Source organism: Cherax quadricarinatus, chromosome 40 (assembly GCF_038502225.1).
Source record: "Cherax quadricarinatus isolate ZL_2023a chromosome 40, ASM3850222v1, whole genome shotgun sequence".
Taxonomy (NCBI): Eukaryota; Metazoa; Arthropoda; class Malacostraca; order Decapoda; family Parastacidae; genus Cherax; species Cherax quadricarinatus.
This window is the reverse complement of record NC_091331.1, coordinates 2,937,769-2,953,847: the sequence shown is the minus strand read 5'-3', so window position 1 is coordinate 2,953,847 and position 16,079 is coordinate 2,937,769. Positions and strand designations below refer to the sequence as shown.

General features: G+C 40.5%; 1 protein-coding gene across 16 annotated transcripts in view; it reads right to left on the bottom strand.

The window, feature by feature from the left end:
* LOC128687353 (cAMP-regulated phosphoprotein 21) overlaps nucleotides 1–16,079 on the bottom strand; it is a 369,078-nt gene that overhangs the window by 163,869 nt on the left and 189,130 nt on the right. For all 16 annotated transcript variants that reach the window (XR_011392951.1, XR_011392952.1, XM_070092616.1 and 13 more), the window contains one exon: nucleotides 2,116–2,219. Coding sequence is in view for 14 of the 16 variants with exons in the window: in XM_070092616.1 (XP_069948717.1) it covers nucleotides 2,116–2,219 (104 nt within the window). In the remaining 2 variants the exon portion in view is untranslated. The remainder of the gene's footprint in view (nucleotides 1–2,115; nucleotides 2,220–16,079) is intronic.

Genomic DNA, 16,079 nt, shown 5'->3' with positions numbered 1-16,079 from the left:
GAAATTAGAGAAAGTACAAAGGTTTGCAACAAGGCTAGTTCCAGAGCTAAAGGGAATGTCCTACGAAGAAAGGTTAAGGGAAATTGGTCTGACGACACTGGAGGACAGGAGGGTCAGGAAAGATATGATAACGACATACAAAATACTGCGTGGAACAGACAAGGTGGACAGGGGTAAGATGTTCCACAGATGGGACACAGAAACAAGGGGTCACAATTGGAAGCTGAAGATTCAGATGAGTCAAAGGGATGTTAGGAAGTATTTCGTCAGTCATAGAGTAGTTAGGAAGTGGAATGGTCTGGCAAGAGATGTAGTGGAGGCAGGAACTATACATAGTTTTAAGACGAGGTATGATAAAGCTCATGGAGCAGGGGGAGAGAGGACCTAGTAGCGGTCGGTGAAGAGGCAGGGCCAGGAGCTGAGTATCGACCCCTACAACCACAATTAGGTGAGTACAATTAGGTGAGTACACACACACACACACAGAGAGAGAGAGAGAGATTCACTCCTTTGGAAAGACATTCACTAACTTCTACTGCACACAAACTCTGGATATGTTAAGGAGATATAATCAATGGCCTACGATTCTAGCAGAACCACTCACCCAACGTGGTTCATCCACATGTTTTTTTTTTTAATTTGACAAAATTGTATACATCCACAATGTACTGCTACCATACTGTATATGATAGTTACACAGTGAGAAGAAACAAGCTATGTTTACCCTGTCATGTGCCATCACAGAATGGATCACATCTCTAAGATGAAGGCGAGGGGTGTGAGGGAGGTGTGTGAGCCTGGAGTGTGTGTACATCACTGATGACTACATGACTGCTACCCGGATATAGACCAGGTAAGGAAAGATATTCTCGCCCTCTCACCACCACTCTACACTAGTTACTTTGTCTTTCTCAAGCACCACAGCGGGTTATTCTGAGCCTCCCCCCCCCCCCCGTGAAAATATCCCTAAACCAAAGAAATTATACTAACTAAACCAACTGAACCTCCCACCCCATCGCCAAACCAGTAAATAAATTAAATAACTTCTTCTCGTCGTCAGGAACAAACCTAACCAGCAAAATCCCCAACTCCCACGTTAAGCTAGAGATTACCTCACTGATAATCACTATCAGAACCTCTCCCCAACTAATTCTAGAGAGGTAACTTTAATACATTTCCTAAACAGAAAGCAAGACACAAGGTCAACATACCACAATTAATATATCACCTACAAGGGCAGCAATGTTTATCAAATGAATAGGAACCGGAACTTTAAAAAATATAATACTTTAGCTAGCAAGGGTTATGCCAATGATAGTCCCTTTCATTCCCCCTGGCTTTTCGGTCCCATTTTCCCTGGGTAGTCAAACATCAACAAGCATCCAATCGCTTATTCCTGTTTCATAATTTACCTCCCCAATGTCTGGTCATCCGAAAAAAAGAGTATCAGAAAAATCTGATCAGTTCATCACTCTGCCTGCTTTTCTTTGGCTCCTAATCACTTAGAAAGGTTCTTATTAGCCATCACAATTTTAGTCGTGTGTGGGGGTCCCAGGATTCCCAGTCAGTTTCACTATAGACGGAGTTCTCAAGATCACAAGTGGTGGTCTGGTACTAAGAGGCATCAGTGTCATCTTTTCTATGTTGGATTTAGTGGCAGTGATATTGTCATATTTCTCTTTGACCCTCCTGTGCTAAGTAGTGACCAGTATTTTGATGCTACAGCTAATGTCGCTCCTCCAGTTTTTATGGTTCAGAGAAGCCATCACAGACTAAATTTTTCATGCTTAATCTCCACTCCATCATTAACAGGATCTCCACACCAGAATCATTCCTCTAGATTGTCTCTCTATGTACACACAGCCTTTTCAAAGAAAGGCTCAGTAACAGGTACGAGAAAAAGAGGAAGGGGATGCACACTACTTGTTGGAGAGAGGTTTAACAACGGGTACAGGGGAAAGAGGAGGAAACATACTATCTACTTGAAGAGGGGTTCATTAATACGTACACGAGAGAGAGAGAGAGAGAGAGAGAGAGAGAGAGAGAGAGAGAGAGAGAGAGAGAGAGAGAGAGAGAGAGAGAGAGAGAGAGAGAGAGAGTGGGCGTGCACATTACCTGTTTGGAGAGTGTTCTATGAGGGCGGAGGGGTCTCACCGCCCGTTCCATGCTGGGGCTGCCGGGGGCGCTGGTCGACCCGTTGTGCACCACTATGGACGGTACTGAAACACATAATACACTTAGCCACTCGACAACATATAATGTACTCTTTCACAAGTACAACATTCTTAATAATTACAATACACAAAAACTCGTACACAATAATCTACATGAAGGGTGGTCCATTGAAGATGACCATAATAAGTAACAAGGAATACTTTCACAAAGACATTACGTCAAGTTATCCAACACAAATGCATCTTTTAATATCTGTAAAATAATATAACGAAGTGTTAGTTATGGGATTTCGATGTGGACTGTCTCTATCAGAGTTGGCAGCTCCTGCCACGGAAATACGTGACTCTCACATCAATACAACGAAATTTCATCTTCGTGTAAATGAATAATTTTAATTTAACCATCTAAAATCTAAGGCCAGAAATATGGTAGCAGCGATTATTCTAAGCGGCTCTTAGACATAACTGTCTCATATATAGGAACAACCCTCTTAAAATTTTGGGTAATTTTTTTTCAATGACTAAATAATCAGAGAACAGGTATTATTATTATTATTATTATTATTATTATTATTATTATTATTATTATTATTATTAGTAGTAGTAGTAGTAGTAGTAGTAGTAGTAGTAGTAGTAGTAGTAGTAGTATAAAAAGAAGCGCTAAACTTACAAGGGTCATACAGCGCCATAGAACAGGTAGAAATTTAATCATGAGGTCTTGGATATGTACAATATAGCTGAGACATTTTTCTGGTATGTTAAGACTTATATACTTCTCTAGGAGATATGTTCCCCTAAAATGTTTCTCAGAGTTTACGAAGTATACTATATTACTTATGACCGAGTAACATTTAGGCGCTATATTACTTATGACCAAGTAACATTTAGGCGCTATATTACTTATGACCGAGTAACATTTAGGCGCTATATTACTTATGACCGAGTAACATTTAGGCGCTATATTACTTATGACCGAGTAACATTTAGGCGCTATATTACTTATGACCAAGTAACATTTAGGCGCTATATTACTTATGACCGAGTAACATTTAGGCGCTATATTACTTATGACCGAGTAACATTTAGGCGCTATATTACTTATAACCAAGTAACATTTACGCGCTACATTACTTATGACCAAGCAACATTTACGCGCTATATTACTTATGACCAAGTAACATTTACGCGCTATATTACTTATGACCAAGCAACATTTACGCGCTATATTACTTATGACCAAGTAACATTTACGTGCTACATTACTTATGACCAAGCAACATTTATGCGCTATATTACTTATGACCAAGTAACATTTACGTGCTACATTACTTATGACCAAGCAACATTTACGCGCTATATTACTTATGACCAAGTAACATTTACGCGCTATATTACTTATGACCAAGCAACATTTACGTGCTACATTACTTATGACCAAGCAACATTTACGCGCTATATTACTTATGACCAAGTAACATTTACGTGCTACATTACTTATGACCAAGCAACATTTACGCGCTATATTACTTATGACCAAGTAACATTTACGCGCTATATTACTTATGACCAAGTAACATTTACGCGCTATATTACTTATGACCAAGCAACATTTATGCGCTATATTACTTATGACCAAGTAACATTTACGCGCTACATTACTTATGACCAAGCAACATTTACGCGCTATATTACTTATGACCAAGTAACATTTACGCGCTATATTACTTATGACCAAGCAACATTTACGTGCTACATTACTTATGACCAAGCAACATTTACGCGCTATATTACTTATGACCAAGTAACATTTACGTGCTACATTACTTATGACCAAGCAACATTTACGCGCTATATTACTTATGACCAAACAACATTTACGCGCTATATTACTTATGACCAAGTAACATTTACGCGCTATATTACTTATGACCAAGCAACATTTACGCGCTATATTACTTATGACCAAGCAACATTTACGCGCTATATTACTTATGACCAAGCAACATTTATGCGCTATATTACTTATGACCAAGTAACATTTACGCGCTATATTACTTATGACCAAGCAACATTTATGCGCTATATTACTTATGACCAAGCAACATTTACGCACTATATTATTTATGACCAAGTAACATTTACGTGCTACATTACTTATGACCAAGCAACATTTATGCGCTATATTACTTATGACCAAGCAACATTTATGCGCTACATTACTTATGACCAAGCAACATTTACGCACTATATTATTTATGACCAAGTAACATTTACGTGCTACATTACTTATGACCAAGCAACATTTACGCGCTATATTACTTATGACCAAGTAACATTTACGCGCTACATTACTTATGACCAAGCAACATTTACGCGCTATATTACTTATGACCAAGTAACATTTACACGCTACATTACTTATGACCAAGCAACATTTACGCGCTATATTACTTATGACCAAGCAACATTTACGCGCTATATTACTTATGACCAAGCAACATTTACGCGCTATATTACTTATGACCAAGTAACATTTTGATCCTCCGTGTGTGGCTCCTAATTTACAAAATAAACCAACACCACAATATTACATAACATCAACTGGGATAACCAAACAATCCTTCACAAACTTACAGTATATGGTATATTTATTTAATGTTACATATGAAACAAACGACAACTCTGCCATTTAAAGGTGTTTAAATATAGGACAGCACTAGACATAACTCAAGGACGCTAATGGAAATAAGTAACTTTGACTATTTTTGGGGGGTTATCCTAGGTTCTCTATACATATGCTGTTCTGTATGATAATCCATGCAACTGTATTTGTGTATACCTAAATAAACTTGCTAATTATGTTATTGAACATACATCACTTGTGTTCGTTTCCTCTTAAAAATTTCTTGAGAGTATCCAAGACCCACTTTCCTTGCAGCCTTTGAACTTTCACAAAAATCTTAAATAACATGTTAACAATACTAGCCTATAACTGAATGCCTTCCGACCCCTTTTAGTATGCAGGTATCACATTTTTTTCAGCTTGCTGGCAGGTGTCTCGTCTGTAGCGACTGCTTGAAGACATCTCCAGGATCCTGCAGTGTTTCTGTTTTTCTCTAGTGGAGAGTCGTCGCCTGGTTCTACTGCTTTGTTTCACGTGTTTGTGAAGGATGTGTTTATATACTCCCTAATGATGAAATTGGCACCACTGTGGCAGTAAATTTATTTCAACTTTTCAATTAATCCGCAAAGCCACATTAAGCAGGAATGTGTGAGCTGCCGCTGCAAAACACACTGCTGCTGAATCAGCCCCAGATACCGTCACTGCTGCTGAATCAGCCCCAGATACCGTCACTGCTGCTGAATCAGCCCCAGATACCATCACTGCTGTTGAATCAGCCCCAGATAGCGTCGCTGGTATTGAATCAATCCCAGATTTAATCCGGATAAAAACGTTCAAAAATTTGTATATGATGATGTCTGCTGAAGAACAAAAATTATAAACTGTAACACGACGACATTTTCGAAACTTATTTAGGGAAGGTCGAGTTCTTGGCTGTACGAGTCTCGCGTCTACACACCCCTCGCTCTACCTTCATACCAGATACTGAACTATCAACCACTTTATACAGGCAATCTCTATCCTCTTTTCTCCCCTGTTCTCTAAGTCTTCCTGAACCCCACAGCTTGCCATTCTTATTTCCTGAAACTCCCATATCTAATTACATTTTTTCCTAAAACTTACCTGATGTTCTTCCAAAAACTCAAAAACCTGGCCTTCTTTTTACGAAGACTTACGAACCTGTCGTTCTTCTTCGTAAAACTCGCAAACCTGTCAATATTCTTAAACCTCACAAATATGTCGTTCTTCTTAAACTCACAAACCCGATTGTTGTTCCTTCTAAAACTCACGAAACTGACATGCTTTTCCGAAACTTATGAACCTGCCACCCTTCTACTCCGCGCTTTTTCTTCAAGTTCTGTCTCGTCCTTCTGCTACCCAAGTTGCTAAAACTGTCAGCCTTTTGTCACTTGTTCCTCTGCACACCTTCACCACTTTTATTACCTCACTGGCAAAGTGTGGTCAAGGTCTCTACTAATGTTCATCTTGATATTCTCACTTTTCTGAAGCTATTGAGAGGCTGCTTCATCTCTTTTCCTGTTAATATCTTTCTTGATTTTTTGTTATGGCAAATACTATTCTTAAACTTTTGTTACCTTCAGTTCTTCGATTGTGAAATCTCTCTTCTTCACAGGATATTCTAGCGTTTTGATTGTACTCCTAATTTCATGAAGTTAGCCAGCTATCATATTAAAAAAAGGCTTTCTTTCGTTCCAAACCCATTTCTCAAATAAAGATTTCTGTGCTTTACATTTCAGGGTTTATTTTTCTTATTTAGTACTCTTTGCTCTTTAGATATTACTACACTAATATCAGATTAACACAAAGCGAAGCACTCTAATTTTTATTTCTCCTGGTAGCGCCTTCAAATATCATCTCCGAATGTACACAAGCAAGAAATCCAAGAAAAATAATTAACGTTAATTCTTGATTTCAAGGATTATTCCTCTACCAAGGTCCATTGTTGCTTACTAAGAACTTTCTTCCACAAACTCCCACAATACCAGCTTTTGTTCAACACTTCATCCACTGGTGCTGTTCCCAAGGGAGGAAAGGGAATAATCAACACGTGAATCGACGTTTGTCACTTCTGTAAGAATTAATATCACCTCATTTGTTGATATTCCTACAAAATATTGCCATAATCAGCGAACTTATATTTTTGTAATGTAAAATGTTAACACCTTGAGGCTGCATCCTTCACAATGATCCGCAGTCTTGTTCACACTTCAGTGCCTGAGAACGCCGCCCTCTTTGCCCCCCTCCGGAGTCCCACACCCGAGAAGCATCATTATGATTTACTCGAGTGAAGTAACGCAGTCCTTGCAGATGATGCACCCACCTCTAGAGGCAATCTGCCACGCCTCGGTATGACGCAAAACACGAAATATGAAAATGTCCAGGAGTAAGAGATACCGGAGACTGATTTGGCGACCTCACAGACGCGAAACCAGTGCGAGTGCGGGAGATGGAGAGGCGATTGCCTGGAGATTGGGAACTTAGGGAAGGGCAGGGAAAGACAGAAGAGGAGAGGGGGGTAAAAGTCAACACGTTACACGAGGTTCACACAACCATTGTGGGAGGTCGTGCCATGTGTGTCAGAAGTGCGGCTGTGCAACAGCTAAAGGTCATAGCGTCTCTCCTCCCCTCCCCCTCCCCCTTCCTCTTCTCTTACCTTTACTAATTCACAACTTGCCAACACTTTTTGCCAGCAGTTCACCTTTACCACTGCTGCCCGAACACTATCAGTAACACTAGTGGTTCAGCGCACCTGATGCCGCTCATCCTGTGGCCACACACTGTGAACCTGTCACTACACACACACACACACACACACACACACACACACACACACACACACTGAATCTGCCACCGCACAGCCCATCCTCTTAGTGAAAGTCAGTATTTCACTGTGGCTAAGACAGTGAAATGGGTGACTGTTACACCAGTTTAAACAGTGATTATCTATGTTAATGTCGAGTGCGCTCAGTGGGTACCATTTTCTGATCGCGCATATATTAAGATTTCACTTATTTGAGTTGTCGTATGTTATAATTGGTTATTTTTAACAGATGACAATCTACGTTAAACTAACCTAAGTTAAGCTGACCTAGCCTATCCTAATCTAACCTAAACACTTGCTGAAAACTGTGTGTTAGAAGTCGAGCAAGTTAGCATTGAGGAGGATGTGTTTTACTTTAGGGGCCTCCTGGACACAGGAAGAGTTCTCCTGGACACATGAAGGGTTCTCCTGGACACATAAAGGGTTCTCTTGGACACAGGAAGGGGCCTCCTGGATACAGGACTTCCTGGACACAGAAAGGGGCCTCCAGGATACAAAAAAGGTCCCCCCGGGCACAAAGGGACCTCCAGGACACACAAAAGGACCTCCAAGATATCCAGGACGCAGAGAGGGGTCATTACCGCTAATACGACCACTGAAACTCCAGGACGCAGAGAGGGGTTATTACCACTAACAATACGACCACTGAAACTCCAGGACGCAGAGAGAGAGGGGAGGGGAAGGTCATTACCACTAACAATACCACCACTGGACACTCAAGTCTCGTCAACACTCAAAATGACCGTCTATAAAACATGAGTGGCGGTCTGACCGCAATCAACACAAAGTCGTGACTACCAACAGTGTACCTATATTACCACTACCAAGGTGCCGTGACTACCAACACGGTACCGTGACTACCAAGAGGGTACCGTGACTACCAACAGGGTACCTTCATCACCGTGGCTGCCCCGTCACTGTGGAGGTCAATATTTCGCCACCGTGTTGTATCGTAATCGTGGCTCTTGCGCCACCGTGGTTTCGGCAACTTAGCAGCCAAGATCTCGTCCAGATTCTGCTCTATGATGCCATGTGTTTGAAGGACTACTTCGCCCAGGCATCTTCTCGTCTTTAATGATGTGCTTAATGTTATTCCACAATGGAATTGATGAATTGATGGATGGCTCCTCTTCATCAGAAAAAATATGCGTGTTAGGATGATAAATCCTTTTGTTACCAATTAAAAACAAAAACTGCTACAACTCTGTATTACCCTAATAATAGTAGTAACAGAAACAGTAATAGTAACAAAATTAGTAACAGTAATAGAAGTAGTAATAGAGGAACTGGTTGAAGTAGTAATAGTGATAATAAAAGAGGCCTAGGTAATAATGATGATGGGTGATAGTTAGGCCTGGTGATATTGGCACCACGTTAAAAAATGGCGACCAGAGAATGAATGAGATTTCAGACGATTAAGACAAAATACTGGCACCACAATAGCATTAGGTGGCAGCAACAACGATAATGGCAGCACGATAATGGTGCCAAAATGATGGTGCCAATAAGTAAGAGAAGTGAAAGTGATTATGCCTGTGATGGTGGCGGTAGTTTGGTGTCAGGGTGTTGCAACCCCTGAATGGGTTACAATGATTATTATGTATATATAATGTATATTACCTTTTCATATAATTTTATATTGCTTATATTTGCGATAATAGCTAAATCGCAAATGTATGACTTTATATTATTATTTGACTGTTATATTGTTATTTAGCTTATGTTGTTAGGATGTATATAAAATGTGCTCAGTTAGGCTTGATTGTCAAACTACTGTAATTATCGCTTGTCGCTCGTTATACTGCCGGCTTCTGAGCTGCAGTTGTCCACGTAGCTATCACGTGATCGAGGGGGGGGTGTCCTCACCTCTCGTGAAATTGTCAGTCTGCTGGAGACTCGCTTGGTGGTTGGACAGATTGTCTGTCTCATTATTCTTGTTAGTTCTGTAGAACTTTGTTCACAGAACATTGTATAGACTTTGTGATTTTCGACGTTGTACTGAGGTTGTGTGTCTCTTAGACACTCTGAGTATCTCAGGTCCTTAGCTATAGCTTCTGACCTAATTTTGTACTGGTTCCTGTGTATTGTCACAGTCACAGTTTTCCTATGCTGAACAAAGATTCAGTATTATGGGAGTGTTGTAACTTTTGTGGAGGATCTGCAGATGGTCCCTACTTAGTGTCGTTATATTATCTCCTTGATCCTGATTGTGTCGCAGTCGCATATTGCATTGCTATTGGGCTTAGCATTCTTTGTTGTTCAAGCAGACTGTTCGGGTTGCCAGTCGGTCAAGAAGTTAGTTTATTTGAGGACTTTGTCAGTCACTTGTTTAAGTCTTATTCGAGTCTTGAGACATAGCTAACTACTTAAGAGCACTTACACGCTTACACACACTTGTACATATTTGTAATATCTTATTAAATGTTAATGTACCTGACGGTACTTAAGAATTATAAATGTGATATGTGCTTTCAGCACAATAATATTGAACTCGAGAGATTGATTTTATTTTGATTGCTGTAATTTAATTTACTTTGATAATATACCTCTAGACAACTTATAGACTTAATAAATTTATTAAATTTTAATTTCTCTAGTTAGTAGCCTACCAGTTGTAATCCTAAAGCACTATTGAACCATACTGAATTTTAATGGATAATTGGACAAGGATACTGACTACTTGTTACGAAAACCCAGTAACAGGCTGGATGCTAGAAGGGCAGTCCTTTCTAGTATTCACTGGAGATCTCTAAGCTTTTAGAATCGCGTTTTTTGTAACAAATGGGGGCCTGTCCGGGATGCTCTTGATCCAAGGTGTTGGAGAAATTGTCCAGTTTGACATACTAGTACATCTATGATCAAACACTTTGAGTACTTTCCTAATCTGAAGACTTTGAGTTTAGTCTTGTACAACATACCAGGTGGATGTATGTACCTGACTGAGTCTCTTGATCCAAGGAGATGGAAATACTGTTTGAGCTCTAGCTCTAAGACATCCAACACTAAAATTCCTATTAGGATTATAGTTTCCCATAATCACTCTCTCGTAGTACAATTATTTTCGTGATGTATGCCAAAGTGAAACAGTTAATTGATACTCTGACTTTGTCTGAGTTAAGTACATTAAAACTTCAGACGTGTTGGCAAGTAGCCAAATATCTCGGTGTGACGTATAACAGGAATTACACTGCAGAAACTGTCAGAGCATTAATTAAAGATATATTGTTTCCTGCTCATACAGAGATGTCTGATTATGATTCAGATTCAGAAAGCCTAGTGTCACAATTAAGAAGTATGGCTCTATTTGAAGTTGAAGAAAGAGCAACTAGAGCAGAAGTGAGCCTCGTGTCTGAGCCTAGTGTAGCTCAGTTCTCGCTCACACCTTCCCGCCTCACTGACACTTTAGTACAGAGTATAGCTGGTAGTATGACACAGCCTAATACTAGTACAGTGTATACTACACCTGTATTTACTTATCCTAGACCAGATCTAGACACTCTAGAGACGGCTGGACCAAGTGTCCGACCTAAGAGACTGGGATGAGGGTATACCTTTTCTTCTGTTCGCTATGAGAGAAAGTGAGCAAGAAAGTCTCGGATTGAGTCCATTTGAATTAATATTCAGACACCAAGTGCGTGGTCCTCTCGCAGTGTTAAAAGACGTGTGGACAGGAAAATCAAGTCCATCATTGAGTACTTCACCTTCATTAATGCAGCAACATTTGACAGCCGCTAGAGAGCTAGCTTCGAAAAACCTAGTTTCAGCCCAAGCTAGAATGAAGCAACATTATGACAAGCGTGCTGTCTCTCGTTCTTTTAAAGCAGGAGATAAGGTGATGGCTCGGAAATTAGTACCAGGTCATGCTCTACAAGCCAGGTATGATGGTCCCCTGGAAGTAGTGAAAAAGCTTAGCGACGTAAATTATTTGGTACGTACGCCTGGGAAAAAGAAATCTAATCATGTGTACCATGTTAACCAGCTTAAGGCATACTACGCTAGTCCTCTACCTACTACTTCTATTCTTCCTAGGACAGAGGAAGAAAACGTCAGTCTACCTGACATCTCTAGAGGTATAGAGGTTCGTTTAGAAAATTCAGTGACTCTACAATCACTAGACGATTTTCTTAGTAGCCTTGGGATTGATAGAGCTGGTGATATTAAAAACATGATTTTGCATTTCCCTGAATTGTTCGGTGATGTTCCTAAACGTTGTACTCTGGGTGTACATGACGTTGATGTACAGGGAGCATCACCCATTAAGCAATCACCATATAGAATGAGTCCAACAAAGCATAAAGCATTGAGAGAAGAGGTTGATTTTCTGTTATCTCACGGACTTATTGAGCGCAGTAAAAGTCCATGGGCATCTCCCTGTATTTTAGTGCCTAAACCTGACGGTAGTTTCAGGATGTGCACTGATTACAGGAAAGTGAACTCTGTCACCTTGCCTGATGGTTATCCTCTACCTCGCATTGACGACCTTATTGATCGTGTGTCAGGAGCCCAGTTTGTCAGCCGTTTAGATCTCTTACGAGGCTATTATCAAGTCCCGCTTACTGAACGTGCTCAAGAAATATCTGCTTTTACTGTTCAAGATGGATTGTTTAACTACCTCGTCACCCCCTTCGGCCTATGTAACGCGGCTTCTTCATTCCAACGTATAATGAACGAGTTGACCCACAACTTAGAAGGAGTAGAAGCCTACCTTGACGACTTAGTGGTGTATAGTGACGAGTGGGAACAGCACTTGACGCGTCTCAGAGCATTGTTTGAGAGACTGGCGCACTACAACTTCACTGTTAACTTAGCCAAATGTAGTTTTGGTCAAGCCAAGATTACCTATCTAGGCTTTTGTATCGGCCAAGGTGAGGTTGCTCCTATTGAGGCTAAGGTTCGTGCAATTTCTGAATTTCCAGTGCCACAGGATAGGAAAGGAGTACAGAGATTCCTGGGTATGGCAGGATATTATCGCAGGTTCTGTCCAAACTTTTCTCAGATTGCAGCTCCTCTCACTGAGCTTACTAGTAGCAAAGTTCAGTTCACCTGGACTAGAGATTGTTCAGACTCGTTCAAAAGGTTGAAGCGCTTGCTATCCTCTGCTCCTGTGTTGAAAAGTCCTAATTTCAATCTTCCCTTCTTTTTACATATAGATGCGAGTGGCTATGCAGTGGGTGCTGTCCTGCTCCAACAGTCAACATCCACTGACATTCTCCATCCTATATGTTACTATTCATCTAAGCTTAAACGACACCAGAAAAATTATGCCACTATTGAGAAAGAGGCTCTAGCTCTTGTGGTGTCCTTGGAACATTTTGACGTGTATTTGGGCACTTCCCCATTTAAAATTAACGTTTTTTCTGACCACAATCCACTCACATATATAAACACCATGAAGAGTAAGAATGCTAGGATCATGAGGTGGGCCCTCAGAATCCAACCTTATTCTATTAGTATAAGTGGTCATTGTAATGTAATTGCCGACGCTCTGTCTCGTCCTTAATAATTATCAGTTACATTAAATTAACGTAATTTTATGCCCAAATACCTTTTGTTACTTGCTATGTCAAATTCAGTAAAGTAACTTGATCCCTCCAGCCCATATTAACTATATATACTCATGTCATGTCTAATTATTATATTTATATATTCACAGTAATGTTGTGTGAGGAGGAGACAAGCTGAGTGTTGAGTGGGTAGTGTGGTGCGGGTGATGTACTGCGTGACGCAACACTGTCCTGCCGCAGACCCCCCCCTCACTACACACCTTAAGCTGTTTCATACTCAGATGTTCATACTGCCTAGCATTCCACAACCACTACTTAAGAGTGGAATGCAGTCTCCTCTACTATGATCGAGCCTCAACGTGCCCTCCTTGTCAGCGCTATCCTGTCTCTACACTGATGTATATAACCACGAGTATGCAGAAATACGATACTGTGTACTGCCCTAGTTAGGGGCATATCCTAGTGACGGACGCTGTGAAATTGTAGAGGTGCTTGGCACAAGAGAGTCTAATATTTATTTTGATAATAATATTGATATGAGTAACCAGAAATAATGTGAAAGACATTCATGCAACTCCTAGTGCGACCCTCTGTCGTGTTGGGGGGGGTGTTGCAACCCCTGAATGGGTTACAATGATTATTATGTATATATAATGTATATTACCTTTTCATATAATTTTATATTGCTTATATTTGCGATAATAGCTAAATCGCAAATGTATGACTTTATATTATTATTTGACTGTTATATTGTTATTTAGCTTATGTTGTTAGGATGTATATAAAATGTGCTCAGTTAGGCTTGATTGTCAAACTACTGTAATTATCGCTTGTCGCTCGTTATACTGCCGGCTTCTGAGCTGCAGTTGTCCACGTAGCTATCACGTGATCGAGGGGGGGGGTGTCCTCACCTCTCGTGAAATTGTCAGTCTGCTGGAGACTCGCTTGGTGGTTGGACAGATTGTCTGTCTCATTATTCTTGTTAGTTCTGTAGAACTTTGTTCACAGAACATTGTATAGACTTTGTGATTTTCGACGTTGTACTGAGGTTGTGTGTCTCTTAGACACTCTGAGTATCTCAGGTCCTTAGCTATAGCTTCTGACCTAATTTTGTACTGGTTCCTGTGTATTGTCACAGTCACAGTTTTCCTATGCTGAACAAAGATTCAGTATTATGGGAGTGTTGTAACTTTTGTGGAGGATCTGCAGATGGTCCCTACTTAGTGTCGTTATATTATCTCCTTGATCCTGATTGTGTCGCAGTCGCATATTGCATTGCTATTGGGCTTAGCATTCTTTGTTGTTCAAGCAGACTGTTCGGGTTGCCAGTCGGTCAAGAAGTTAGTTTATTTGAGGACTTTGTCAGTCACTTGTTTAAGTCTTATTCGAGTCTTGAGACATAGCTAACTACTTAAGAGCACTTACACGCTTACACACACTTGTACATATTTGTAATATCTTATTAAATGTTAATGTACCTGACGGTACTTAAGAATTATAAATGTGATATGTGCTTTCAGCACAATAATATTGAACTCGAGAGATTGATTTTATTTTGATTGCTGTAATTTAATTTACTTTGATAATATACCTCTAGACAACTTATAGACTTAATAAATTTATTAAATTTTAATTTCTCTAGTTAGTAGCCTACCAGTTGTAATCCTAAAGCACTATTGAACCATACTGAATTTTAATGGATAATTGGACAAGGATACTGACTACTTGTTACGAAAACCCAGTAACAGGCTGGATGCTAGAAGGGCAGTCCTTTCTAGTATTCACTGGAGATCTCTAAGCTTTTAGAATCGCGTTTTTTGTAACACAGGGAAAACTGGCAGCATGGTTGTAGTGAGTAGTAGTGGTGCAACATATGGGAATCTTTATTAAGGAAACGTTTCGCCACACAGTGGCTTCATCAGTCCAATACAAATCAGAAAGGGGAAAGGAGAGGAGGAGTTTGAGGTAATCAGTCCCTCACCCTAGAATCGATGTGTTTAATCCGTCACTCTTGTAGAAGGTACAGCATATGGCCGGAGAAGTGGCTTATATTCTGAAGTCAGGTGAGTGGATGCAGGAGGAGGCGAGATCACAGTGGAACTATCCACTAGTGTAAGTAGGTCTTCGTCCAACGTTTGGACAAGTGTTGAAGAATTCCTTGTATCAAGATCCCATGATGTTGCAGTGTCTGACAGATGTGATAAATGGTTTTGAAAACTGACGAGTAGCAGTAATGGCGTTGTTGTTGTTGTTGTTGTTGTTGTTGTTGTTGTTGTTGTTGTTGTTGTTGTTGTTGTTGTTGTTGTTGTTGTTGTTGTTGTTGTTGTTGTTGTTGTTGGTGGTGGTGGTGGTGGTGGTGGTGGTGGTGGTGGTGGTGGTGGGGGGGGGGGGGGGTAAGTGTTGGTGACGATGATGGAGAAGGTATTGGTGATAGTGAAGATGTTGACGATGATGGTGCCCGTTGGTAATGATGGTGCCAAGTTTGTGACGATAGTACCTAGTGATGATGGTGCCTAGTGATGGTGCCAAGTTGATAATGATTTTGCCAAACTGGTAATGATGGTGCCAAATTGGTTCTGATGTCTAGTGACGATGGTGCCAAATTGGTGGTGATGGTGTCTAGTGACGATGGTGCCAAGTTGATAATGATGGTGCCAAGCTGGTGGTGATGGTACAAAGTTGATGGTACGAAACTGATGGCACCAAGTTGATGATGACGCCAAGACTGTGATGACGGTGCCAAGATTGTGATGACGGTGCCAAGTTGGTGATAGTGCCAAGTTGGTGATAGTGCCAAGTTTCTTACGACAGTACCAAGTTTGTAATGACAGTGCCAGGAGGTCATAACAATGGGCACTACTGTAGCTGGAAACAGATACACCACTCATATATACAGTCCACGATTATACTTTAAACAGTAGAGGCGCCAGCACACA